This window comes from Doryrhamphus excisus, chromosome 1, assembly GCF_030265055.1.
Source record: "Doryrhamphus excisus isolate RoL2022-K1 chromosome 1, RoL_Dexc_1.0, whole genome shotgun sequence".
Taxonomy (NCBI): domain Eukaryota; kingdom Metazoa; phylum Chordata; class Actinopteri; order Syngnathiformes; family Syngnathidae; genus Doryrhamphus; species Doryrhamphus excisus.
Window position 1 is genome coordinate 34095041 of NC_080466.1, and position 27964 is coordinate 34123004.

Consider the following 27964-nt stretch of genomic DNA (forward strand, 5'->3'; position numbering starts at 1 on the left):
ACGCAGACCTCACAGAGGGGACCACTGTTCAATTCCACCCTCAGCCATCTCTGTGTGGAGTTTGCATGTTCTCCCCGTGCATGCGTGGGTTTTCTCCGGGTACTCCGGTTTCCTCCCACATTCCAAAAACATGCTAGGTTGATTGGCCACTCATACGTATGAATGTGAGTGTGAATGGTTGTTTGTCTATGTAACCTGGTTAAAATATCACATGTAATAAAGTTCATTCATTCATTCATTTTCTACCGCTTTTTCCTCACGAGGGTCGCGGGGGTGCTGGAGCCTATCCCAGCTGTCTTCGGGCGAGAGGCGCGGTACACCCTGGACTGGTGGCCAGCCAATCACAGGGCACATATAGACAAACAACCATTCACACTCACATTCATACCTATGGACAATTTGGAGTGGCCAATTAACCTAGCATGTTTTTGGAATGTGGGAGGAAACCGGCGTACCCGGAGAAAACCCATGCATGCACGGGGAGAAAATGCAAACTCCACACAGAGATGCCAGAGGGTGGAGTCAAACCCTGGTTTCCTAGCTGTGAGGTCTTCGCGCTAACCACTCGACCACCGTGCCGCCCCACATTGAAACATTTAACATTTAAAAGTTAAAGAACTCAGGGCCATTCTGTTCATATTTGAGGGATTACTGGGCTACATCTATATGTGCCCTGTGATTGGCTGGCCACCAGTCCAGGGTGTACCCCGCCTCTCGCCCCAAGACAGCTGGGATAGACTCCAGCATCCCCCGCGACCCTTGTGAGGAAAAGCGGTAGAAAATGAATGAATGAATGTAGCTGCTTCCAAAACGTACAAAATGCCAACTAAATACATTATTTGGAACACTTTCAAAAAGATTCCAATTTTAATGTGAATGTATGAACCCCTGGATGTCCTATAAGGAAGTACATGTGGTGAAGTGGTAGGCTGTGTGTAGCCGCATATATCATCACTGAACTTTACTTAATAATTCTCAAACACTTGAATGCTCCCCTCGACAGTGCGGCACTCAAGTGTAGTGTTATATTGTTTTTAAAAAAAATGCAGTTCTTTCGTGTTTCGTCTCCAAGTGAGTGACAGTGAGTGAGTGACAGACAGACACATGGCGTGCCGAGTGAGAGCTGTGAGGGGGAGGTGCCGTGCGGCAGGTAGCACAGACACACCGGGTGAGAGTTGCAGTGCGGCAAAAAAAAAAAAAAGTTATATATCTGATAATATCGGGTATATATTCTACGCTATTGATTCGTTTGTCATATGTCATGATTAGGCCGATATACAGCGGACACTTTTCCGCTTCTGAAATACTTTCCTCAAATTCCGCTTCACATCTGACAGCCATTCTAAACCGTGGGAGGATCATACAGTTTGTTTTAGAGGTGGGTGGGTCGCTCGTCGGCTACCGTGTGTGGGGCACATTAGACCTCCAACTACCACACACAGACACAGATAAAGGGTGTGGAAAATAATCGATATTAATCCATACATCGATGCGGCTCATTCACTGGGTATGGATGCAATTAACGGGTGAAATCTAGATTAATCACAATGCATTTGTGGGTATCGGTAAAATCCGATGCAAGCGCCGTTTTATTCATGTTCAACTTCCCCCCATATGCTGTTCCCCAGGTGCCATGAATGCACCATCATTATTTGGCCTTCTGTATTGAATACGGACGGAAGCCGTGAGGCACATCCAACTACTAGTAAAACAGCATGGACGTTCGTAGCAAGCAGCAGCCAGGAACTTTCTATATTTAACCCCCCGCATCGTATCGCATCATATCGCATCATATCGTACCGCATCGCATCGTATCACATCATATCGCATCGTACCGCATCGTATCGCATTGTATTGCATCGTATCGCATCATATCGTATTGCATCGTATCGCATCATATCGTATCGCATCGTATTGCATCGTATCGCATCGTATTGCATCGTATTGCATCGTATTGCATCATATTGCATCATATCGTATCGCATCATATCGTATCACATCGTATCGCATCATATCGCATCGCATCATATCGCATCATATCGCATCACATCGTATCACATCATATCGCATCGTATCGCATCCCATCATATCGCATCATATCGCATCATATCGCATCATATCGCATCATATCGCATCGTATCGCATCGTATCGCATCGTATCGCATCGTATCGTCAGAAAATTCCATGTATCATTAAAGTATGGTATCGCTGCCAGTGTATGGAATTGTCCTCAGTGCTGAGATTCACACTCCTGGTACTCAAGGGTCAAAATGTGTGCAGAGTAAGAAAAATGCATCCATGTTGGCAGGTCTGCTTACCGCCGTTCCAGGAGCCGTTGTGCGGCAACGTCGTAGCGGTGGCGTCATGGCTGTCCTTCACCTTGGCAAGCTCGGGCTCCTGCAGGCTGTCCTCCTCCACGATGTGTAGCTTGTCGTCATCATCCGAGTCCGAACTGGCCTCCAAGCCGCCGTTGAAGTTTGGCACTGACGGAAAAAAAAAATTGAAAGACGCAATTAGCGGTAACAAGGCACCTTGCTGCTGCAATCAGCATCGCATTAATGAGTTTGGCGCCGCGGCGGGCAATTAGACAGATGATGTCATGTGATCCAGCAGGAGGTTTTGTGCTAATTGCTCCTCCTTTTCTATGAGCATGTTTTTTTTGTGTAGTAGAGTAAAAGGAAAAGCAAAAATGTCACAACTCCGTTTACGGCACACAATATTGAGTCACATGTTGTCAAAGTGAAAGAATGAAGCGCCTGTCAGCAGTTCCAGCACACTCCTCACCGCCACTGGAACGCCAGTGACCCTAAACAGGAAGTCAGGATGTGGATAGTGCACCGCAACACAACCGTGTTGTGAGTCGACCGCATCTGGTCAAAGGTCAACTGTGAGGTAGGTATTCCCGCAGAATAGCCCACACCAAAATAAGAGTCTGGTTCAATTTCCCTGTGATATCAGTCATTCACCCTCATGAGGGTCACGGAGGGTGCTGGAGCCTATCCCAGCGGGGTACACCCTGGACTGGTGGCCAGCCAATCACAGGGCACATATAGACAAACAACCATTCACACTCACATTCATACCTATGGACAATTTGGAGTGGCCAATTAACCTAGCATGTTTTTGGAATGTGGGAGGAAACATGCACGGGGAAATGCAAAGCATGCAAACTCCACTAACCACTCGACCGCCGTGCCGCCCCCTGTGATATCAGTATGGCTTAATGATGGTCAGCAAACAGCCGTCATTATATAAGTTACATGACAAATTTGAGGGCCTCGGAAACAAAAGAAACATGTATGATTGTGACCATTGCCACAGTGCTTGTGTGCACATACATGTGCACGTGTTGACCCAGTGCAGCTGTGCAGCATGGGAAGACCGCCAAGCCCCCGACAGACAATTACCCCACTGTGTGTGTGTGTGTGCGTGTGCATCAGTGAAGTTGTCTGTCTGCAAATGGATGTGACCAGACAACACAGTGAGCAGCTGCAGGCCCTCTTAAAGGGACAGCCACACCTTCTCCCTCTCTGCCTTCTCATAAAAAAAGGTGTAGTCCAGTAAAAAAAAAAAAATTGGCTAAAAATCCACAAAATGTCAACTGACATCAGGATGCTTAACAATGCACAGAAAAAGAGGCGTGGTCTTGATGTTTGCATCATAACAATACGACCCAGCAATCAACCGTCTTTCATGTTAAACATGACAACTGATCCACTAAAAAAGCCGACGAAGACAGCATTATTTAGGTAACATACGTCATGTCACATAAAAAGCCACGTGGTGCGTTTGTGATGACATCTGCACTCCTGCTCGTGTACGTCACCTTTGACCTACATCAACAACAACAACACCCCCCCCCCCCATGGTACACAAAACAGGAAATGACATACAAAGAAAGCGGAGTTCCACCTGGGGGGGGGGGGGGGGGGGGGGGCAAAGGTTAAAAGTGGCGAGCGGTCACTTCCTGTTTATCTTCTCCTGTCCGTCACTCCCCCGGCTCCGTTCTCGTGTCAAGACATCTCACTCTGTCAAGACTGCTGCTGAATTTAAATGAGGTATGAGGTAATTCCACTTGAAACAATGCAGGTTATTTTAGATTGTTTTTTGCTCATATGTGAGCAACATATGTATCTTATTTTGTCATGTCAGTGTGCACAGCACAATTCAGATTTTTTCCAAATGTGACTTAGATGTGGATATCAATTTGATATGCATTCGATGCGACTGCAGTATGAACAATAAGGTCGCATATATCCAGGGCTCTACATTAAAAAGAAAAATGACTTGCCCATGGGGAATCCTTAAGGTGAGAACTACTTGCCTGAACTTGCCCCATGTAAAATGAAAAGACTGCCATAATGATATCATCTCATTTTTGTGGCATCACATGAGAATCTCAAATAAAGATGAAATGATGATCATTTCTTGTGGTTGTTTTCCTACATAGATCATGACGTTGCATGGAAATCTGGATTGTCAAGAGACTTCTAGGCACTTTGCCTTTTAGAAGTTGTGCACCACAATGAAACATTATTGAATAGACACATTTGTGTACTAGTAAAGTGTTTTGAATCCAGAAAAAAATGCTCAATGCTCAAACAATAATTTGTGAAGCAAAGGTGAGAAAAATCCACAGAGAAATGGAAGCGCTAGATTTTGTAGCTTGTGCAAAATCAGCACTTGGTATTGGATCTAATCGGTGGTGTTTCATTGTGACCACTTCAAATTGTCACAGCAATGTGATTCACTCACCTGTGCCATCATTTGATTTGCTGCCGCTAATAAAATACTTGTTTAGGAGGCACTGGTTCATCACTTTTTGCTGTTTTCCTTCACAAGTTGTTGAACAATTAGACCATGTTGGCAGGGACGCCATGATAGATGTTTTCCTAGTCAAACCATCGCTGATTGGTTGATCGCCAACAAGAACGGGTGTGGGTAAAACGTGGACCGCGGTCTAAATAAACGATTCTGGTTCACGATTCATTTCAAGATTTGCAAGGATTGGTTTGCAAATTACCACCGGAATTACGCAGTCCGTGTTTTACCAACACCCAACAAGAACCGCTTTTAAAAAAACTCTTGGCAGTATGGCATGCCAAAGTGCACTTGCCCGACGGGAATATCACTCATTGGATTTACTTGCCCGAATTTAAATGTTGTATCGTTTTATATCGTTTTATATCGTTTTATATCGTTTTATATCGTTTTATATCGTGATACTTCCCACAAATATTGTGATACACCTACCCGGGCAAAATTTTGAAATTCCAAAAAAACATTAAATTACATGACCTTTACACTGCATGAAGTCAGCCATGGCATTCTCTGACATGATCGAGTGAAAAACAGATTCCCCTCTCATTCCGTGTGGAAATGGTAATGGTAAGTTTTTGACTTATTACTTTGTCCTTCCCCACTCTGTTTGAAACACTTTCTTGAGTTTATTCATTCATTCGTTTTTCATTCACAAGGGTGGCGGGGGTGCTGGAGCCTATCCCAGCTGTCTTCGGGCAAGAGGCGGGATACACCCCGGACTGGTCGCCAGCCAATCACAGGAAACTTTCTTGAGTTTAGAATAAGAACATTGGAGATGCTAAATTGTTAGCTCTGTAGCTTGCTATGCTAGTGATCATGTAGCCTGCACAATGTGGTGTATACAAAGAAAAAAGTGTAAAGGTGACCATAGGGGTGTTATTTCATGTCTATGTTAAAAAAAAACATAAACATGTGCTCTAACTATAAAAAAACATTCTGTTTAATATTGACTTTTACTGGAAATAATTAACCATGACTATATTATCTTTTAGCGGTCCTGTGGAAAAACTTTAATCAAACTTGAAGAAGTTTAGTTTTAGAACTTTTAGGGAGTGTTTCAAGACAGATGGGGGACCCCCAGGTAGACCAGAGACAGATGACTTTGGAGATTTTGGAGACGTATCCCAGAAGATGATTATCGCAACAGTTCTGGTGAGGAAAGACTCCAGTGGTGTATTTGATTTAGTGTATATACTGTTTTCCCCAGCAGGCTAGCATAGCATAGCATTGGCTTTTGCACACTGGTTAGAATATACTGTCTTGAGCTTGGCTCATGATTTGGCTGGGATAGCTTCAAGCACACCCACAACCCTAGTGAGAACAAGCAGTATAGAAGATGCATGGGTGGAAATGAACCCTTGAAATCTAATGTCTAATATTGGAATTCTATTACAGAAAATATGACCTGAGCTTGAACCAGATGCTGGGGGAGCCAGATCAGAATAATGAGATATGCATATAGTTATACAGTCCATGAGAACATGAACCTGAGATGAAAATCCTTCATGTAGAAATAGAGACATGAGGCAGCAGCAGCAATATCAATGTTCTTTGCCTCAACGCCTCTTAACTTTGTAAATTACAATAAAATAACAATAATAACAACCAACAATTATTAAGAAATCAAGCATCATTTTCACAATGATACATGATACAGACAATATAAAACAGAATAACACACAGGCCGTAACTTGTGTATCACTTGACACGTTTTTTATGATTAGTACTGCAAAGTAAAGGTGTCTTTGTGTGTGCAGTTTTTTCATTGGCTACTTCAGCTATGCTCAAGTTAAACATGCCTCTGGCCAAGTTACATTTAAATCTAGAGGAGCTATAGTTGACCTACAAAAAAAAAAAAATTATTATGCTTTTTCCACTTTTCTGAACTATAAATGTAGTTAGAATGTTGTATTCTGGTGTTAAACCATGCCAAAGTTTCTGATAATGAGGTTTGCGCATTTAGAGGTGAGCCATGAAAGAAGTTTATGATGGCTCTGAACGGTCGGTTTCAGATCATTTTTTCTAACACTGGCAAGCTGTGATGTCACAGAGTACCGGTCTTCCTTATATCAGCGTGCGCAAGCTTTGTTTCTCTTTTTACGGCTACATTTGTTTACAATTGCTAACAAAGTAAACATCAGGCAGAAGTGGTTGGAGTTCCTGATTCCCTACCAGCAAAAGATAAATATTTTAATCAGTTAACAGAATTTCACACTGAACTGTTTTATGTCTTGGTAATGGTAATGGTAATGGTTTAATTTCATTTGAACATGCATCAGATTACAATTGAGTGCATCCCATAATCAGTTCACAGTTCCACATGTCCAAAAAGAGTAGGAAGAAGCAAAGCTTATTAAATCCTACCCCTCCATCTGGTACTTTAACAATCACTAACTGTTACATTTGTTCACTTCCTGCTTTCCATAATACAGTTTAAGGTTGTTGTTTTTTTTAAATAATGTACCTCGTACCGAAGTAGGAGGTGATATGAGCATCCAATGCCATAATGGGTACCATAGTAAGTGTCAATATAGTGATATATATAGCACATCATGACTGGTTCAAGACTCTTCATCCTCCATCCTATTTAGCAAACATCAACTGCTTGTCTTAATTGTTTATTTTGTGTAAGTCATGGAACACAAATGGTTGTCTGTGTAGCATTATAGAGTATGCATACAGGGACGGGATAGAAAACCTAGCGCTAAAATGCTAAAGCTACATACCATTCACAGACATCTTGAAGTAACCTTTTCTCTTGAAAAAATTGAGACTGTCCAGTCTCTACTTCCGGATCGGATTCGGTACCCAACAAATATGGCTGTATGTTAAAAGCGGACATTTTAAAAAGATAAATCACCGTTCATAATCAACTCCTTTACTGTTTATCAACTGCTATAAAGTTGGGGTCGGCGGCTTTCCGGAAGTCCTTGGGAGTGTGACCAATCACAGCTGGAGTGGGCGTGCCAGGAGGCGGGCCGTGGGTGGAATAATTTAAAACTGACTGTTTTCGATTCTGGAAGCTCTAGAAAGCTTCCTGTGCTGGTTATTGTGTGTAGCTGCTCTATAGGAGTCCACAACTCAATACAAAGAGCCGGAAAATGAGCAAAATAGGTTCCCTTTATATTATATAATAATAATAACAATAATAATAATAAATATATTATAATATAATATATATTGTATATGTATTATTATTATATTATATATGATATATATACATATATATATTTATATTTATATATTTATATATTATATTATTATACATATTATATTATTATTATGTATTATTATATATTATATATATATATATATATATATATATATATATATATATATATGACAATTTGCATTAGATTTCATCTTATGGTGGTCGCTCTTGAAGTTAGCCATAATGTGGATGACTCAGCAAAATAAGAGCTGCATCCGTTTGGCATCTAGCACAGTTAGCATGTAGCATGCGTCTCCATTACAACTGCACCGCCTCACCAACATGCTGCCATCCATCCATCAGGCAGGCCCGGGTGGCCTCCATTAGCACTCCTCCTTGGGGACGCGGGCGTCTCCAAGGTGCGGCCTAACAGCTTCATTATCGAACCTCCCCACCCCCACCGGGAGGCACGTACACGACACACACACACCTGTAATTCAATGACTTCCATTCTACTGTAATTGATTCATTATACTCTCTAATTGAACTGTTGAAGTGAGTGATTGCATCTCAAAGTGTGCGCATCAGTAGAGTATGTATAGTATATGTATGTATAGTATTATAGTCGTCATGTTTACTTGTTCTCCACATTTACAGTACTACACATATGTTGAAGCGAATCCTGCTGCAGGGTTTTATCATTTGCATTTCTTTATTTATCCTCTAAGTTTTTGGCTATTTAAGTTTAAAGGAAATAACTTGAAGGCTACCGTTTAGGTCGCTAGCTCTCCAGTTTGCGAGTTAGCATGTGTCTCAAGACCCTGCAGTTGCGCAATATGTTGTAAATAAAAAAAGTATAAATGTGACTATAGTCGTGTTTTGTCATGTTAAAGGGCTCTAATAATGCTTTGTTCATTTTAATCTGAATCTGTGGTTTCTTAAGTTTTTATTATTTGCCGTTTTATTAATATTATTATATTTATTTATTACTGATTGATTGGTTTTCTTTATTCTTGATTTGTTTATTTATTTTTCATCTTATTTTGTGCAGAAAAATAAAAATTAAGATATTTGAGAACAGTGGAATGTTTTATCAGAGCTTTTATGGTAGAAAATCGGAACCAAAGCGCTGAAAAAGTTTGTATATTTTTCTGTTTTTAATAAATGCGTTTTTTTTTGGGGGGGGAACCTGATCCGGCCCAGCCTTTCCCAGACCGTAGCTCCAGTGGCCCCCAGGTACATTGAGTTTGAGACCCCTGATCTAGTGGCTTAAATGTGACATTATCAATCACAATTATGACATGACACAATTATCTTTTTCATCTGCATACTGATTTTGGCTTGAGCACTTTATATTCCCGATGCCTTTCCTGACGAACGGAAATGATGCTTACTAGTAGAGATTCAAACCCGGGGTGTTTGTTCCAAAGTCCAAAAAGCTAACCTTAATCATTCATTCATTTTCTACCACTTATCCTCATGAGGGTCGCAGGGGGTGCTGGAGCCTATCCCAGCTGTCTTCGGACGAGAGGCGGGGTACACTCTGGACTGGTGGCCAGCCAATCACAGGGCACATATTTACTTTTACAATCAGTAACTGTTACATTTGTTCACTTCCTGCTTTCCATAATACAGTTTAAGGTTTTTTGTTTTTTTTAATAATGTACCTTGTACCGAAGTACGAGGTGATATGACAAAAATAACAAAAAGTACAATGTCAATTTAAGAAATAAAACACTTGATTATATATCAAATTAAACCAATTGGTTGTTCATTATTTAGTGAAATGTTTATTTCTTTCTCGATTAATCAACAACTTTTTCAGCACAGTTATTCATTCATTCATTTTCTACCGCTTATCCTTACGAGGGTCGCGGGGGTGCTGGAGCCTATCCTAGCTGTCTTCGGACGAGAGGCGGGGTACACCCTGGACTGGTGGCCAGCCAATCACAGGGCACATATAGACAAACAACCATTCACACTCACATTCATACCTATGGACAATTTGGAGTGGCTAATTAACCTAGCATGTTTTTGGAATGTGGGAGGAAACCGGAGTACCCGGAGAAAACCCACGCATGCACGGGGAGAACATGCAAACTCCACACAGAGATAGCCGAGGGTAGAGATCGAACTCGGGTCTCCTAGCGGTCTCTGTCGCTGTGCAGCCATGAAATCGTATTTTATCTTTAAATAAATATAACGTTCAATCTTCAGTGCAGTCATGCTGGGTTAGCGCTGTTAGCTCTTCCATCTCACGTTCCCCACGACGATTGACGGTAAACATGGTTGATACAGTTTTTTCCGCTGTTCATTCATCGCTCTGTGTAGCAGATTGGTTACCTGACCTGGGTGTAAACAATGAATCAAAAGGCAAGCTACGGTTAAACACTAAAATCGCCAGAGATATGGAGCTGCCATAACTACCTTGCACTCGGGCGGCGCCATCTTGAAACATTAGACATTAGACTTCCGATATGCTTGTTTTTTAAATTGTGCTGAAAATATCGATATATCGCCCAGCCTTACGGGTACCCAAAGCTGTTGGCCATCCCACATGGCGTCACTGGCCCCAGCAGCGTTTTAACGTTTCAATGTGAGTCATGTCTTCGAGTGAAACAAAATGCAACGTGTTGTCCTTCATCACATTTCTGTTGCTACAGCAACAGGAGACAAAATGTCTGACGGCTGGGCCGCCACCGCCGCCGCCAGCGTGGTTCAGACATAGTAAATCACCGCACTGTGCCTTTTAATCGAATTCTCTGCTTCCACCCCCCCTCCCCTGAATCACACCCACCTGTCCTGCTGCCGCTACGCTCTCTTATAACATCCCCAGGGTGTCTTTAGTGACTTCAGGCTCCTCCTAACACACCTGTCCACCACTTATGTGTCATGTCCCCTGAGATGCTGCAAAAGGACATGCTCTGCTCTGACCGCCATATCGAGCTAAATTAAATAACCTGAATAGTAGAAACACAAGGTCTACAAATCTGCAACAGACCAGAAAAATACTATTTGGTGGAAGGCTGTGTTTGGGGGTGGTACCCTTGAATGAAGCCGCAAAGCACCTCCTAAGCGTGAGTCAGGACCACTCCCTATTACTCTGACATCACTCTATGTCTACAAGTGTTGTCAGTGCTGTAATGCCTGTAACATATTATTATAATTATTATTATATAAATATTGTTATTATTCATTCATTCATTTTCTACCACTTTATTTTTCCTCACAAGGGGTGCTGGAGCTTATCCCAGCTGTCTTGGGGCAAGAGGCGGGGTACACCCTGGACTGGTGGCCAGCCAATCACAGGGCACATATAGACAAACAACCATTCACACTCACATTCATACCTATGGACAATTTGGAGTGGCCAATTAACCTAGCATGTTTTTGGAATGTGGGAGTACCCGGAGAAAACCCACGCATGCACGGGGAGAACATGCAAACTCCACACAGAGATGGCCGAGGGTGGAATTGAACCCTTGTCTCCTAGCTGTGAGGTCTGCGCGCTAACCACTCGACCGCCGTGCGCTGTCCAGGGTGTCGCCCCGCCTTTCGCCCAAAGTCAACTGGGATAGGCTCCAGCATACCCCCGTGACCCTAGTGAGGATAAGCGGTATAGAAAATGAATGGATGGATTTGCTAAACAGCCTTGTGGACATGGCTGAACTATGACCAATGCGAACTCCGCCTAGCAACAAATGGCCCAATGGCACAAAAGGAGCAGGAAAAAGGATGCCAGTAGTTGAGCCACACTACATCTGTAAGACAGTTAATAAATATACTGTATATACAACCATTTCAAAGGTTTGTCGGTGTGATTTATAGCAATCAACTCGAATTGTAATGGTAATGGTTTTATTTCATTTGAACATGCATCAGATTACAATTGAGTGCATCCCATAATCAGTTCACAGTTCCACATGTCCAAAAGGAGTAGGAAGAAGCAAAGTTTTTTTTTATTGTTTTTATTTTTATTTTTATTTTTATTTTTATTTTTATTTTTATTTTTATTTTTATTTTTATTTTTATTTTTATTTTTATTTTTATTTTTATTTTTATTTTTATTTTTATTTTTATTTTTATTTTTATTTTTATTTTTATTTTTATTTTTATTTTTATTTTTATTTTTATTTTTATGGTCACATACCGAAGTAGGAGGTGATATGAGCATCCAATGCCATAATGGGTACCATAGTAAGTGTCAATATAGTGATATATATAGCACATCATGACTGGTTCAAGACTCTTCATCCTTGTATTTAGCAAACATCAACTGCTTGTATTGTTTCTTGAATTGGCTCATCGTTGTGCATTGTTTGAGGTCCTTACTCAATCCATTCCATAGTTTGATTCCACATACTGAAATGCTATGGCTAGCATAACGTAGTCCTAGCATAGAAGTGTTTCAAATGTACTTCTTCCCTGAGATCATATTTCTCCTCTCTTGTAGAGAAGTATTGGATGACATTTTTAGCTAATTGGGTATTTTTAGCCTTATGCATTATTTTAGCTGTTTGAAGATGAACTATATCAGCAAGTTGAAGTATTTGTGATTTTAGAAATAAGGAGTTAGTATGTTCTCTGTAGGCGGCATTATGAATTATCCTTACTGACCTTTTTTGCAGTACATTTAGCGAGTGAAGATTGCTTTTATAGTTTTACGAATTGTTGTAAGAATATTTTTGTACATATATATATATGCATCTACTTATGTTATGTACCAATGTTTGAAATACATGTAAAAGTCAACAACAAACATAGAGGGCATTGTGGGTTTTCCTGGTGTCTTGTGTGGTTTGTGCTTAAATGAAACTTTGCTGCACCCAGCTGCTTCTTTTAGAGGCTCTCAGGCCCAGAAGAAGAAAGAGAAAGTAGGGCGGCGAGATATGCAAATTGATCCGCCACCAAAAGAGAGAGGAGAGGAGTTTCCCACCATCGAGGTAGAGGAGAGGAGGAGGGATTTGTCTTATACACACACGCACACACATGGAGTTTGAATAGCTGCGACACACACACACACAAACACACACACACACACATTTAAATCCCAAAAGCCATCGTAGAACTCCTTCCACATGACCACATGTTCTCACGATGGAATGAGTGGAGAAAAAATGTTTTGTTTCTTCCAAGGCTTAAAAAAAAAGTTTTGGTGCACCGCAGGATGTCTTTTACACCACAGGACAGATTAAAGCTTTGGCGGCTAGCTGCTACATGAATATTCAGGTGAATGGATGGATAGGGGATGGGGATGAAGATGCCGACAAATCAGGCAAATTATATCAGCAGAGAAGGGGAGGAAGAAGGAGAGGAACAAGAAGAACAAAAATAAGAACAAGAACCAGAAGATGATGACATGAACAAGAAGAATAAGAAGAAGATAAGAACAGCAACAAGAATAACAACAACCAGAAGATGAAGACGAAGAAGGAGAGCCAGCAAAAGAAGAAGTACCAGAACAAGAACCAAAAGAAGAGAACGAGCAAGAACATTTTTTACAATCCACTATGGGCCAGCAAAAAACGAAACCCTGGCCGCAAATGGCCCTGGGGCCGCACTTTCTATGCACACAATGCAAGTAGTCTCTTGAATTAAAACTAAGCCCCTGTTCACACCTAGGCGGGTATCTCATCAAACAAAGTTCTATTTCCACGATTTGGCCTACCATCCATACAAGCCTGAAGATATTTGGTGGATTTGGAGTCAAATCAGATAATGTGTTTGGGTATGGACGCCAATAAATGTAGTTTTACGTTTCCTAGCGTCACTTACCTGTGACAACGAATGCTGTGACGTCACACACGTGACCTGTGTTTACATCAACAACATGGATGCCATCAGAACTGCTTGCTTGTTTTTGCAAGCCCAAATATCGTTTCACTTTAAATAGCAGAGGCGAAGAAACACTTTGAGGTCGGCCATCTTGGCTCAAATAACAATTTCACGTCCGACGCCCACTTGCTTTGGCAAGATTCCCAATCTTATGTATCCAATCTTATGACTTATGTATGTTTTATTCTACCTAATTATGCATTTTTGGCATTGTGCGACTTATACTCCAGAGTAACTTATAAATGAAAAAAAAATTCTTGTTACATAAACACTGGACACCTTTAAATTAAATTAGCCGCAAAAAATGCGACTTATGCTCCAGTGCGACATGAGTATGTTTTATTCTACTTAATTATGCATTTTTGGCATTGTGCGACTTATACTCAGGAGTGACTTAGAAATGAAAAAACTGTTACATAAATACTGGACACTTTTGAATTAAATTAGCCGCAAAAAATGCGACTTATGCTCCAGTGCGACTTATGTATGTTTTTTTCTGCTTAATTATGCATTTTTGGCCTTGTGCGACTTATACTCCAGAGTGACTTATAAATGAGAAAAAAAAATTATGTTACATAAACACTGGACACCTTTAAATTAAATTACCCGCAAAAAATGTGACTTATACTCCAGTGCGACTTTGTATGTTTTTTTCTACTTAATTATGCATTTTTGGCCTGGTGCGACTTATACTCCGGAGTGACTTATAAATGAAAAAATGTTTATGTTACATAAACACCGGACCTTTAAATTAAATTAGCCGCAAAAAATGCGACTTATACTCCAGTGCGACTTATGTATGTTTTATTCTACTTAATTATGCATTTTTGGCCTTGTGCAACTTATACTCAGGAGTGACTTATAAATAAAAAAAAATTATGTTACATAAACACTGGACACCTTTAAATTAAATTAGCCGCAAAAAATGCGACTTATGCTCCAGTGCGACTTATGTATGTTTTATTCTACCTAATTATGCATTTTTGGTATTGTGCGACGTATACTCCGGGGTGACTTATAAATGAAAAAACTGTTACATAAACACTGGACACCTTTAAATTAAATTAGCCCCAAAAAATGCGACTTATACTCCAGTGCGACTTATGTATGTTTTTTTCTGCTTAATTATGCATTTTTGGCCTTGTGCGACTTATACTCCGGAGTGACTTATAAATGGAAAAAAAAATTACGTTACATAAACACTGGACAACTTTAAATTAAATTAGCCGCAAAAAATGCGACTTATGCTCCAGTGCGACTTATGTATGTTTTATTCTACCTAATTATACATTTTTGGCATTGTGTGACTTATAGTCCGGAGTGACTTATGAATGAAAAAAATGTTTGTTACATAAACACTGGACACCTTTAAAATAAATTAGCCGCAAAAAATGCGACGTATACTCCAGTGCAACTTACGTATGTTTTTTTTCTACCTCCTCTACTCCGGAACGACTTATTTTCCAGAAAATACGGTAATTCTAACTAATTCTGCCTCCTTGTCAGTCCACACGAACCAGTTGTGTTTTATGTTTGCGGAAGTGACGGGATGACAGAGGATGATTCTGATTGGATGGAATTTTAGGAACTACTGCCGCCTACAGGTTTGGCATGCATTTTTTTTTATATGAGGTTCTGTGGACACCATTTTTAATATAATATGCGGTTTTGCTATGTGTGGACAAGGCCTGTTTCTCAGCTTTGAAGAGGCTTTGTACATTAAAAGAGGAATTTAATCACATTCTAATTTAACACAGACAGCTTCAAATTGAATGCTTCATGAGCCAAGAAGACAAAACGCTGCTGAAAAAAAAACGTCTGTGCTTCTCCATCATCTGGATTATTTTCAAAGTAGGTGACGTAATCAATTGTGTTAGGATTTAAGACAAAAAGCGCTGCACACACAAACTGCTTATCTTAAAGGAAAGATGCCTGCTGATGTCATAGCATGTTAGGTTGTGATGTAATCTTCTTTAGCGTCCACATTGTCCCGAGAACACATGTGTCTCATGCACTCTACAGGCAAACAAAGAGTGAGGGGCAGCTGCGGTGACCTCTGACCTCTGCGGGGTGGGGGTTGGAAGGCCACTCGTCCAAACACAGCATTGTCCAAATCGCACAGGCCACGCCTCCTCCGCGCAGAGCAACACAACAAGCTCGCAATTTGCTTCCCAGCCAAATCAGCCCATCTCACTTCCTCTTTCCGCCAAAATAAGACTTGTGACGCCCATTACACACAAGTCATGTGACGCTTGCTTGTGGTCAAAGTAGGAAAGCAGGAAATAAGGTCAGACTACAACAACAACAACAACATTCTCCTGACCACCCGAATGTGACAAAATAAGCCAATTTGCTGACATGTCACCAACGATTCCATTTGTTTGCACCTCTGGGGCATTCGTGTAAAAGTGTGAATGTCACCTGGCAGCAACATAACAACAACAACAACGACATCAGCAGCAGCAGGAAGTGCTGCTTGTCCCTCGCGGGCACCATCTTAATGCAGGTAAATCCAAACAAACAGCCGTGTGTTGTTATGCAAAGCCTGTAGGAAAGTAGCAGTTTCCCACTGTAACACACACACATACCCTCGCTCATGCATGCAATGCAAATACACACACACACATGCTGCACTGCTCAATTAGTCACAGAGGTAGCATCGGCGGCCCGGGTGCCCCTCCCCCTCCGCACCATAAAAGGCGAAAGGGGGCGGAGGAGTTCATGCTAACTTGCTAAAGACGTCCTGTTGTGCTTTGTCATTCCATTTGTGCGCGCCGGCACACACACACACACACACACACAGGCCGCCCCGGGCTGTGTCACACAAAGGGAAAGTAACATGACTGACCAGCCAGCGGCACACAGCAGCTACTGTTGGCCACCGCGACTAATCAGGGCCTGTTCACCTATGACCCCCCCCCAACCAAACCAAACCGGCAGCATCCACACACACATGGTCATGCATGTGAATAAAGCAAGTACAATTAAAGTTCGATAAAATAATCACCGCCTTCCCTCCACAGAGGAGAGAGCTGATTGGCCAAAACAGAAAAAAGCAAAGTCACATGACTCCACAGCGCCTCAAGGTATAGAAGACAAAAAGAGGCATTTATGAAAACATGACGCAGCAAATGTGACATGGCGGTGACTACACACACACACACACACACACATACACAGTAATACCGCATTTTCCGGAATGTAAGTCACACTTTTTTTCATAGGTTGGCTGTTCCTGCGACTTATACTCCAGAGCGACTTATAAATGAAAAAAGTGTTTATGTTACATAAACACTGGACACCTTTTGTGTTTGTTTATTTTTGGTGTAGCTGAATAACCATTGTGTTAGCATATCTTATTATGCTAACATGTGTTAGCATATCTTACACCTATTCAGCCTGTTCTCTATTCTTTTATTGTTACAACTTGCCTTCCAAGAGGACGTAATGTCGGTTTTGGTCAAATAGTTTGTAAAATAAATTACCCGCAAAAAATGCGACTTAAACTTCAGTGCAACTTATGTATGTTTTTTTCTACCTAATTATGCATTTTTGGCCTTGTGCGACTTATACTCCGGAGTGACTTATAAATGGAAAAAAATGTTTATGTTACATAAACACTGGACACCTTTAAATTAAATTACCCGCAAGAAATGCGACTTATACTCCAGTGAGACTTATGTATGTTTTTTCTACTTAATTATGCATTTTTGGCCTTGTGCGACTTATACTCCGGAGTGACTTATAAATTTAAAAAATGTTTATGTTACATAAACACTGGACAGCTTTAAATTAAATTACCCGCAAGAAATGCGACTTATACTCCAGTGCGACGCATGTATGTTTTTTTCTACCCACTTATGCATTTTTGGCCTTGTGCGACTTGTACTCCGGAGCGACTTACATTCCAGAAAATATAGTAAGTACACCATATAAGGCCAACCAATAGACTGTGAAGAGACACCAGAGTCAACCGTATGACATCCCATCATGAGAGTGTTTGTGTCAGCAGCCAACATCAACATCCCTAAATTCCAACAAGCAGACACGCAAACAAAGGATGGGGCCAATCCGATGTTCGATGCCAACGTATCAGTCATTTCTGATACCACCTGCAGAGATTTCCAATCCATGGTCCGCATGGGCACTTTAATGTCGTCAGAAAACATAGCTACAAGAACAAAACAGTCACTCACTTTTAACAATACACAAAACTTCCAGGTTACTAAAATATCACATTTGCCTGTAGAGATTAGTTTATTGCGGCCTCATATCAAATCATTCATTCATTCATTTTCCTCACGAGGGTCGCAGGGGGTGCTGGAGCCTATCCCAGCTATCTTTTTGGGCGAGAGGCGGGGTACACCCTGGACTGGTGGCCAGCCAATCACAGGGCACATATAGACAAACAACCATTCACACTCACATTCATACCTATGGACAATTTGGAGTGGCCAATTAACCTAGCATGTTTTTGGAATGTGGGAGGAAACCCGAGTACCCGGAGAAAACCCACGCATGCACGGGGAGAACATGCATCTTTTGGTTTTGGTTTTGATTGCATATTAAAGCAAAGAGCGCTCCGGTATCGAGCCTGATATCGTGATCAAATCGGAAGTGAAAATAATGTGGATAGGTGCATCTATATTGTTTATCGCGACAACTAACAGCAAGCTGAATACCTGCAGGGTTAGAGTGTTATTCCAGCACAGGGTACATTGAATACATATCAATGTTATTTAGGTTACCTCAATTCACAACAAAAGTTTCAAGGCACTCAATCCACCAAGACAAATATCCACAATAATGCTAGAGTGTCCAAAACTACTTTTTCTTTGCAATATGGTGACTTTGCCGCACAGTGGACAAGTGGTTAGCATGTTGGTCACACGGTCAGGACCTGGGTTTACTTTGGTTTCCTACCACATTCCAAAAACAAGACAGCTGGGATAAGCTCCAGTATACCTATTCAGGACAAGCGGCATAGAAAATGAATGGATGGATGCATATTGTGACCTTTTTACAAAAAACACCACCTTATTCTTCTAGCGTTGGTTCCTTATCACTGTGATATTACTAACTATTATTATAATATTAATTATGCTGAATGGTGGTCGAGTGGTTAGCGTGCAGACCCGAGTTCAATCCAGATGGAGGGGTAGGATTTAATAAGCTTTGCTTCTTCCTACTTCTTTTGGACATGTGGAACTGTGAACTTATTATGTGATGCATTCAATTGTAATCTGACACATGTTCAAATGAAATAAAACCATTACCATTACCATTATTTTTAGGGCTATACACTGTATGCGATTTGACCGCACGCAGAAGAAACACTTCTTGGACACCACTTAGACTTCCTGTCTAAGTGGCGTGAATGAAGCAGGTAAACAAAGATGAAGTTCAAATGAAATAGGTTGCTGGTTATAAAGGTTTTTTTTTTGAAAACAGAAAAAAACATAATATTTTGATTGGTTGAGAGTTCCTGGAGTCTCATTCATTATTTATTATTTATCATTATTTCAATTATTTTGAAAAAATATCATCAAGGTAACGCAACAAGCCAATGACACCACTAGTAACTTAGCCACGCAATAATCAATTAATAAACAAGTAAAAGACAAAAACTCACATTTCCACAATGGAGTTCATGGCGCCATCCAACAAGTTAACTTTTCCACACAACCTACACAACATAGTGGCTTAAAATACCATGGGTAGCAGTTGTGAAAGGTGTGTTCATCTAACCGCAGAATTGTTTTATCCGTCAGCCGCCCTGAGCAGGTGTTTCATGCCGGGATTTCATGACTTTGCTCTGACACACCTTCATTCGCCTATCTTCTCATTTTACAACCTTTGTCTCTTAAAAACCGCCACTATACTCTCGCATCTTCCTTCTTGTATGATCATCACCTGTTTATCATTACATTTTTTTTAATGTAGTCATGACATTCTGCGGGCGGCACGGCGGACGAGTGGTCGAGGAGACCAGGGGTTCAATTCCACCCTCGGCTTTCTCTGTATGGAGTTTGCATGTTCTCTCTATTCTTCTAGCATTGGTTCCTTATCACTGTGATATTACTAACTATTATTATAATATTATTACTTATGCTGAACGGTGGTCGAGTGGTTAGCGTACAGACCTCACAGCTAGGAGACCCGAGTTCAATCCCGCCGTGCATGCGTGGGTTTTCTCCGGATACTCCGGTTTCCTCCCACATTCCAACAACATGCTAGGTTAATTAGCCACTCCAAATTGTCCATAGGTATGAATGTGAGTGTGAATGGTTGTTTGTCTATATGTGCCCTGTGATTGAAAATAAATAGAAAATAAATGAATGACATTCTGTATTATTCTTGTAATATTAACACATAATTCTGTTCTTTTCAACACCGTTTTCTTGAAATATTATAAATTGTAACAGTGTGCACGCTTCCTCATAATATTATCATCTAACTAACAATTAAAGTCTTCATTGTTGTGGCATTTCACCTGTAATATTTCAATCTTGTAACATTTTGACTTTATTCTCTTGGATTCATAGCTTTATTACGGTAACATTATGACTTTTCATAGGTAATTGTATTATTTATTTTTGATGTAAATCCAGAATGCACTAGTAGTCCGATCTATTTTGCTGTCTATCATGACGCCATGATTGAACTGGTCCCGCCATGATTCACAAATCATGGTTTCTGAGGGACCAGTATGAGATCAGTTCATCTCATCATCACGTGAAGGAGCCTCGTGCTCTTCATTTGTTTCATCCGTCTGGTGGTAGTGATGATGATGATGATGATGATGAAAGGAAGTGGGGAAGAAGAGGAAGAAGACAACACCTGCGGCCATGACAGCACCTTGAAAAATAACCCCTCCCCTATTCTCCTCGCACGTGCCATTTGCCACACAACGTCCCAGGACCGTAAACGCAACACCCACGTCACGTGCCTTCCTGTCTACCGCTACCAAAAAAAAAAATAAAAACGCACCTTTAAGCTGACGTGTTGCATCACCTTGCCTGTGGTACCTGTCTCCGAGCAGGACCACGCGATTGAGCGGCGACCCCGCCTTTCCTTCACTGCAGTGACTGTACCGACCGCCATTGCCGAAACCGTGCCGCGAATTAGCGCTAACAGCATCATCATCATCATCATCACCACAATCAGCACAATGGACGCCAACACGCGTGGGGAAGCGGTGATGTGGTCACGGCACAACGGCAACGCACACGAACTGTGCAAAGAATAAAAACGGAGTGGAATTAAAATAAAACACGTACAAGTGGGTCAGGATGAGATAAATCCCGCGAGAATGAAAGCAGAACACAAGGGGGGAGGAAAAAACGCATCTGTACCTGCGCAGGTTGACATTTGGATCATGTGTTCCGAGCTCCTCACGACACGCGAGCAGATCCGGTTCCGGTCGGTTCTGCAGGTGCTGTTTTTTTTTATTTCTATTTCGAGGCCATTAATCAGTCCCCCCTCATCCGCCTTCAGGTAAACATGATGAGGATGAGGAGGAGGGTGCTTGCTGGTGGAGACGATGGCTCCTGTACGGACGCACCGTCGTGACGTCAGCACGACAAGAGTGGGGGAAAAGGTGTTCTCCCACCCCCCCACGCGAATAGTGCGTCGTTAATATCAGGTGCAAAAACAACATTATATTACTCGCAATACAAGCTAAAGCAAGCTCACATGTAGCATATGATATGCTAATTCAACACCACGTAAATAATACACTTTAAACCCTACACTACAAGTGTTTCTCCGCTTGAGGTGATGTAAACATGTCTCAAACACAAGCCGAATTCACAGGTGCATAAAGCACTAACAACATGGTGCCATGTGGTCTGCTTCCTGTGCCGTCAACACGCACGTCCGCGCAGGTTCAAGCAGAAACGGTTGGTTCTTAAAGCAAATCCGGTGTGAGCGATGACGAACCGCAAGATAAAAGTACTTTTTGCACAATCATCTCCACCCTTACCTTCAACGAGCCAACATTTGATGCAGCTTGGAAGAGGAGGAGGAGGAAAGGAAGGGAAGGAGGAGGAAGGGAAGTGGTCACCAAATAATAAACATCTCATCGCTCTCTTTTTTCCCTGCCATCACTCACAGTAGGGGCAGAACCTCGTTTAAAAGCTACAGACTTTAGCCCCCACCGCTCAAGACTCCGGCCGTCAAAGCAAAGACCCCCAGAAATGTTTTGACGCTAACGGTGGACGCCAACCGCTCCGTTCGGCGACCAAAGCGAGCCCAGCCAACCTCGCCCGGCCCAGCTTTCATCCACTCCCAGTCAACAAAGTGCGCGCAAAGCGGCCACGTTGTGGAGTGAAAGCTCGCCAAAGCAGAAAAAGTGGGCCAAAAAGTGCATACAAGCGAAGCGGAGTGGAGGAGTGTTGTTGTGGAGTGCTTATTAAGTCAAACAAGAAGAGGCGCTCCCGGAGTTATTCCCAGCAGTGGATAACGGTTCACTGAGGCCCGCAAGCACCGCTAGGCGGAGAGCGAGACGCCATCCAGGTATAACGGTACACCACAACACCGCCCCAAAGTCTGCTAAATGTGCCCTAACTCGCCCGCAACAACTCCTGGAGTGGCCCAGCCGAGCGTCGGAGTCAGCCCGGCCCGGCTCGGCGGCCGCCCGGGCCGACTTCGGACTTACCGCTGCTTCGCTTCGGGTTGGCCTGCTTTCTGCGCTTACACCTGGGGCCATCCGCCATGATCGCCTCGCTCCAGTCTGAAGCACAGCGAGTCACCTCCCCCCCACCCCCTCCCACCCCAACTCACCCACCCTGTCTGCTTTACGACGTCACCTTCCCCCCTTCCACCCCTTCTTCTCACGCGGAACACCTGGTTTGCGACGTTGCTTCCTCCTTTACGGCATCACCTACTCGTACACCTCTGCACACGGCCCCTCCTACTGGACGAAAGAGGAAGCCGTTTGTGGACCGTCCAAAGACTTCCTCTTCTCGACATGACTGCTTGAAAACAACAACAACGATAATAATACAGTTAATGAAAAACTATACTATACAGGTGTAACGCGACAAGAGGAAAACAACGTGAGTATTTTCAGCAATTTGTGCTGCTTTACGGCAGTCCCGTTACCTTTGCTACCGTTTACATCCAAATAGTGCAATAAAAACTCTAAACTAAAACCAAGCAATACATTTTATTAAATGATCATTACCAATAAATTTTTGCTTCATTTATAAGCCAGTGTTTTCTTATGAATTTAGTTCGTCAGTCAACATTTAAATGTAGTTTATGTGACTTTTATAAAGAACAATCAACAATCTGCAATGTTCTTTGAATTACTACAAAAAACAACCCCGCCCCCTAATATTACCCTGTTAATATTATACATTTACAAATCGCCTTAAAATTGTATGCAAGTATTTTGTCCCAATCTATCATAAGCACAATTCAACAATAAAACCTGCTACTAACAAGTAAATAACAAGGTAACAAGGTAAATGTGTTTTCTCATTTAGTGGGGGTAAAAAAAAGATAAAAAAGCACAAGTAAACACACTCATACACATTTTACGTCCTCAAAATTAATTATCCAAACGTTATGTGGACAGAGTTCTGTGAGGGATATTGCATGCCAGGCATCAACTTCCTGTCCCGCCCACCGCATATGCACACACGTTAATGCCGTACTTTTTTATGTACGTTTTTTTATGTGAGATAACCTCCACGCTGTCGTAAAAATTATTTTTCCTACTGTGTAATGATAAATCTCATCACTACCACACTAGTTAGAACATTGGCATCATAAATATATGAAATATTGTGTTTACGAGTGAAGATATTGAAGAATGTGCATGAAAATCACCTTTAGAAAGGCGTTAAGTTGCATAGAGAGAGCACAGGCTGTGGTGCTCGGCTCAATGGGAAATCACAGCAGGTCAGTGGAGTGGCCTTTGCGGTCCCATCAAGCTATTCTGGTACCTGCAGACGATCAGATTTCCAGCACTGAGTGCACCAGGTGTTCCTGAACGCCACACACATGCAGAGTGTCTCCTTGAATTAAAAGCTAGAGGGAGAGATCAGAAACAAACAAGCAATTTGGGTTTTCTACAGAAAAGTGACAGCATTATTACTCTGGCAATAAATGCAACGTTTTGATGTTTTAATTCCAAATTATTTTCCCACAGGAACCTCAGAAAGGGAGTACAAAGACACATCCTGCTGTAAAAAGTTGTAATAGGTGCAACAAAGCTATGTTGAAGGAGTTGAATGCGTGCTCTCATCCCTGGGTGGAGTTTAGAGGGGGTCCACTAAATGACAACACCTCCACAGGTAAGCATGTGGAGCAAATGAGGAAATGGAGCCTTTATTCGACTCCTACGACCAGGAAACGCAAGGACTATGGGGCTCAATGGCTCCTTCTCTGTGTCACTCGTTGTTAATACTTCTCACTGGCGAAGACCCCCAGGTGAAATGCACCCCCCCCCCCCCCACACACACACTGGCAGTCTGCTTTGTCCTGGGTCAGGTGGGGGTCCTACCTGAGGAGTTAAACTGCACATCTGCCTGGGTCACACACAGAGGGGGGCGATCAAAGTCCTAAAGCCCCCGCAGGGGAACTTTGACACTCTTCACTTATTAATTAATTGAACATGCAAGATATGCAAACCTATGGAATAAATGTAAAGAAAACACAGGAAGTGTACAGGTGACAAGAGGACTCTGAAATAGTTTGATCCTATGTTTTTATTATTATTATTATTCTGCCAGGGAATTAACATATTAGAAAACATACCAAATCTTTCATGAAAAGTCTTCATGACTCATCAAAGACCATAAACTGTAAGTAGTAGTAGTAGTCAGCCATTTTGGTAAGCGAGTGCCATTTCTCAGTAGTTCGTAGTTTTCTATGTAATTTTCTCATGTGGCCTGTGTTTAATTTTGTCTGTTGTCTGGAGAATATGTGGTGTTCCAATTTAAAAAAACAACAACAAATAATAATTTTAACTTCAACTTGTAGCTAACATTGCTCTCGATGTCACTCATGTACGCCATTATTTTAACTTCTAATAAACAGGCTGTGTGTTTCAGGTGAAGTTAATCAGGTGTGTGACTCTAAACTGGGGGCAGGAAATATTCTAATATTCTAGCCGAGGGGGTCCATTTCACATGCTAATGTTAAAATGCTAATGTGAATGCAAATACAAATAAAAGCAACGTGTGATAAGGAGTAATAAACCTCTTGGTGGCTTTGAAGCCTTCAGGTATTAGCGGTTTAAGGCCGCTTTCCATGAGAGTGTCACACTAGGTGCTCTTCTGCCGGGTGTTATTAACTGTTAGCATTACGATGAGATAACATCAGATAAAAGCGAGAACTCGGAAAGTTTAACATGGTTATAATGTACGCGCTCAACTTTAACATTGGCACCAGCTATCCTAATGGGAATACCCAGCACATTGTACACAATTACAGTGGATCATTTATAAATATGTGATTATAAAACATAAAATTTACAGCATACATGTACGATGTAACGGTATGGCATGGTAGAAGCAATATGAACTTCAACTTTCTTAAAAAGGGCAACTGCACTTTTGCCCATCATTCGCAATCCTTATGTGAAACATGAAGACATATTTATTTCTCTTTTCTGTGCATTCTAACACGAGAAAACAAGTTAATATGAGCGAGCTAACAATGCATGTCATCAGCCACGTCTACTTTCTCTCTTTCAGAATGGAATCTTTCTGAATGACCTTTCCGAAAACAATGGTAGCCATAGAAAGGAATATTAAAATCTCTTGTCTACATGCGCCGCTATAATCAAACAGAATAGTCAATAGGGCATGCCCAGCAAAACGTAAACATCAACATCACGTGATACCAACTTCCCCAAGTTTTTCTTTCACTTGTTGGAATAACTCTGTATTGCCAGTTTTTCGTTCGTTCCAGTCTTGAAATTTAGTTTGGATCAAAAACAAAGTTTCCGCAGCTGTCCAATGCCGATTGCTCGCCTCCATTTTTAAAAGTGAAGAACGTCTGGATCTGCGTGTTACGTCATATCTGAGCATGCGCTGAAAGAACGCACCCGGGATAAATTTAAACAGGAAAAGATCAAATTCAATCTTGCTAATATTTTATAATTAAACTCAGGACATGTTTTATATAGATATATATTTTCTTTTTTAATAAAAGTGGACTTGTGAATGGCGTATAGAAGGGTTTAGATTCGGTTCCACAGATGGCGCTAATGCACACGAAAGCTGCTTGCCAACCGCCAATAAACAACAGAAGAAGAAAAACACCACGAAGAAGAACGCAGTCTGGCAACTTTCCATTTGAGCGGGTACAAGATACCTCAATCGGATTGGGGAAAGGAATATTCCACCCCTGGGAATCCCATTATACTATGTTCATTCGGATTGGTACTTTTCTTTGGGAATGAGGTGTATACAAAGGTTACATTCTTTCCGTTTGAGCAAATAAACCAAATGTAATTGGAATATTTGGATCCATGTATGCGTGGCTATTGAGAAACACCTATTTCGACGACAAAGCCCACAGGAAAAAAACACTCTAACAACGTTGCATGGTTTGATATATGATATACATGCTGTGATCATCACTGATGATAACATGTAATAGTTGTGGCATCTTGCCTTATTTTGATGGTTTAAAACACTACCCAAACTTCCTCCTCCTAGAGTGCATTGATACACATGCTTATGCTAGTTCCGTCAACAAGCATAGCAGCATAGATACAGCTACAGCAACACTTACGATGTCCGATTTCCTTGGGATGGCTGTGTCTTCCAGCACAAGACGTGTGCTCCAGTCCTCAAGTCAAAAATGCCAACGAAAAACGAGTATCTTGTGGAGTCGTTGTAGCGAAATTGAGAGTAGGTATCCACTCTTCCGTCTGTGAATGACGCTGAGATGAGAGAGGTTAGCGAGGCATCTGCCAAAAATAGTAATAATAAAAAAATATAAATATAAATAATAAAAATGGTTTTTCAGGTTAGCAGCTACAATAACAATATCGCCGTAGCTTGGTTAACATACAAGTCAGTTATGTAAATTCCAGGTGCGCCCACAGTTGGAGGTCTTCTCCACACGGTCTCTGACTGGCAGCTGCAGGTCGACCTGGGAAAACAGCTGAGGTTCCCACACCACATTGCAACAACAAATCTACTCGATGGCTGTGTTTTAATTGGGGGTCTGCATCCTAAAAGTGCAGACGTGTCCTCCTTCTCCTTTGAGAAGAAGTTTGCATTCAAACCAACCTTCGTGGCCCATCGTATCCCAACATTCCTTTCATTCAGGCCTTAAAAATAAGTCAACATTATGGTGCAAAGCTCACAGAATCAAGAATAAGTATTGATGAATTAATAAATATTCATTTGTTTGTAAATCAAAAAGTATTGAGTTTGAATGTAAAGTCATACATTTTTCTACAACATGGAAAGATTTGACTTTGATGTTACTACAGTTATGTAAATACCTAATATGTCATATTATGACCAAATCAATAAAATCCGATATGATATGGGGCAATTCTGCAAATAAGCAAAGGGAAAAAATGGAATTCAGTATGGTCCTACAAAAAGGATTTGGCTTTATTCCTTATAAGCATTCATTCATTCATTCATTTTCTACTGCTTATCCTCACGAGGATTGCTGGGGTACTGGAGCACCCTGGACTGGACAATCACAGGGCACATATAGACAAACAACCATTCACACTCACATTCATACCTATGGACAATTTGGAGTGGCCAATTAACCTAGCATGTTTTTGGAATGTGGGAGGAAACCGGAGTACCCGGAGAAAACCTCCTTATAAGCACTTGGCTGTAAATTCAACTAAAAATAAATTCCTTAAAATGTAAATTCCTTACAATTTCACATCTTTATGCAATTCCAATAGCAGTGGTTCAGTGGTGGAGTCAAACAATTCAACAATAATTACTGCTGTAAAAAATACAGTACAGCAACAACAAAGTTAAAGTGACACTTTCAACAGTGGAATCAATGTTTGTTTATATTCCTGTCTGCAAAACATGCTGCTAATATGAATGAGCTAGCAGTTAGGCTAATACAGTAGTGAGGAGCAGAAAGTGGAAAACAACTTCTACCCTTTTAAAATTGGTTCACAATTCAGGAAGAAGCCAACTGCTCTGCTGT

The 27964-nt window shown here is 41.4% G+C and overlaps 1 protein-coding gene across 3 annotated transcripts in view; it reads right to left on the reverse strand.

The window, feature by feature from the left end:
- LOC131140634 (zinc finger E-box-binding homeobox 1-like) overlaps positions 1–22617 on the reverse strand; it is a 32820-nt gene extending 10203 nt beyond the window's left edge. Inside the window, exons 1-2 of one of the 3 annotated variants that reach the window (XM_058091252.1) lie at positions 22467–22617; positions 2319–2483 (exon numbers count right to left, since the gene is read on the reverse strand). In XM_058091252.1, the coding sequence (XP_057947235.1) occupies positions 2319–2483; positions 22467–22524 (223 nt within the window). In that variant the 5' untranslated portion in view covers positions 22525–22617. The other 2 variants (XM_058091244.1, XM_058091261.1) reach the window with 2 other exon arrangements.
- Positions 22618–27964: the final 5347 nt, after the last annotated feature.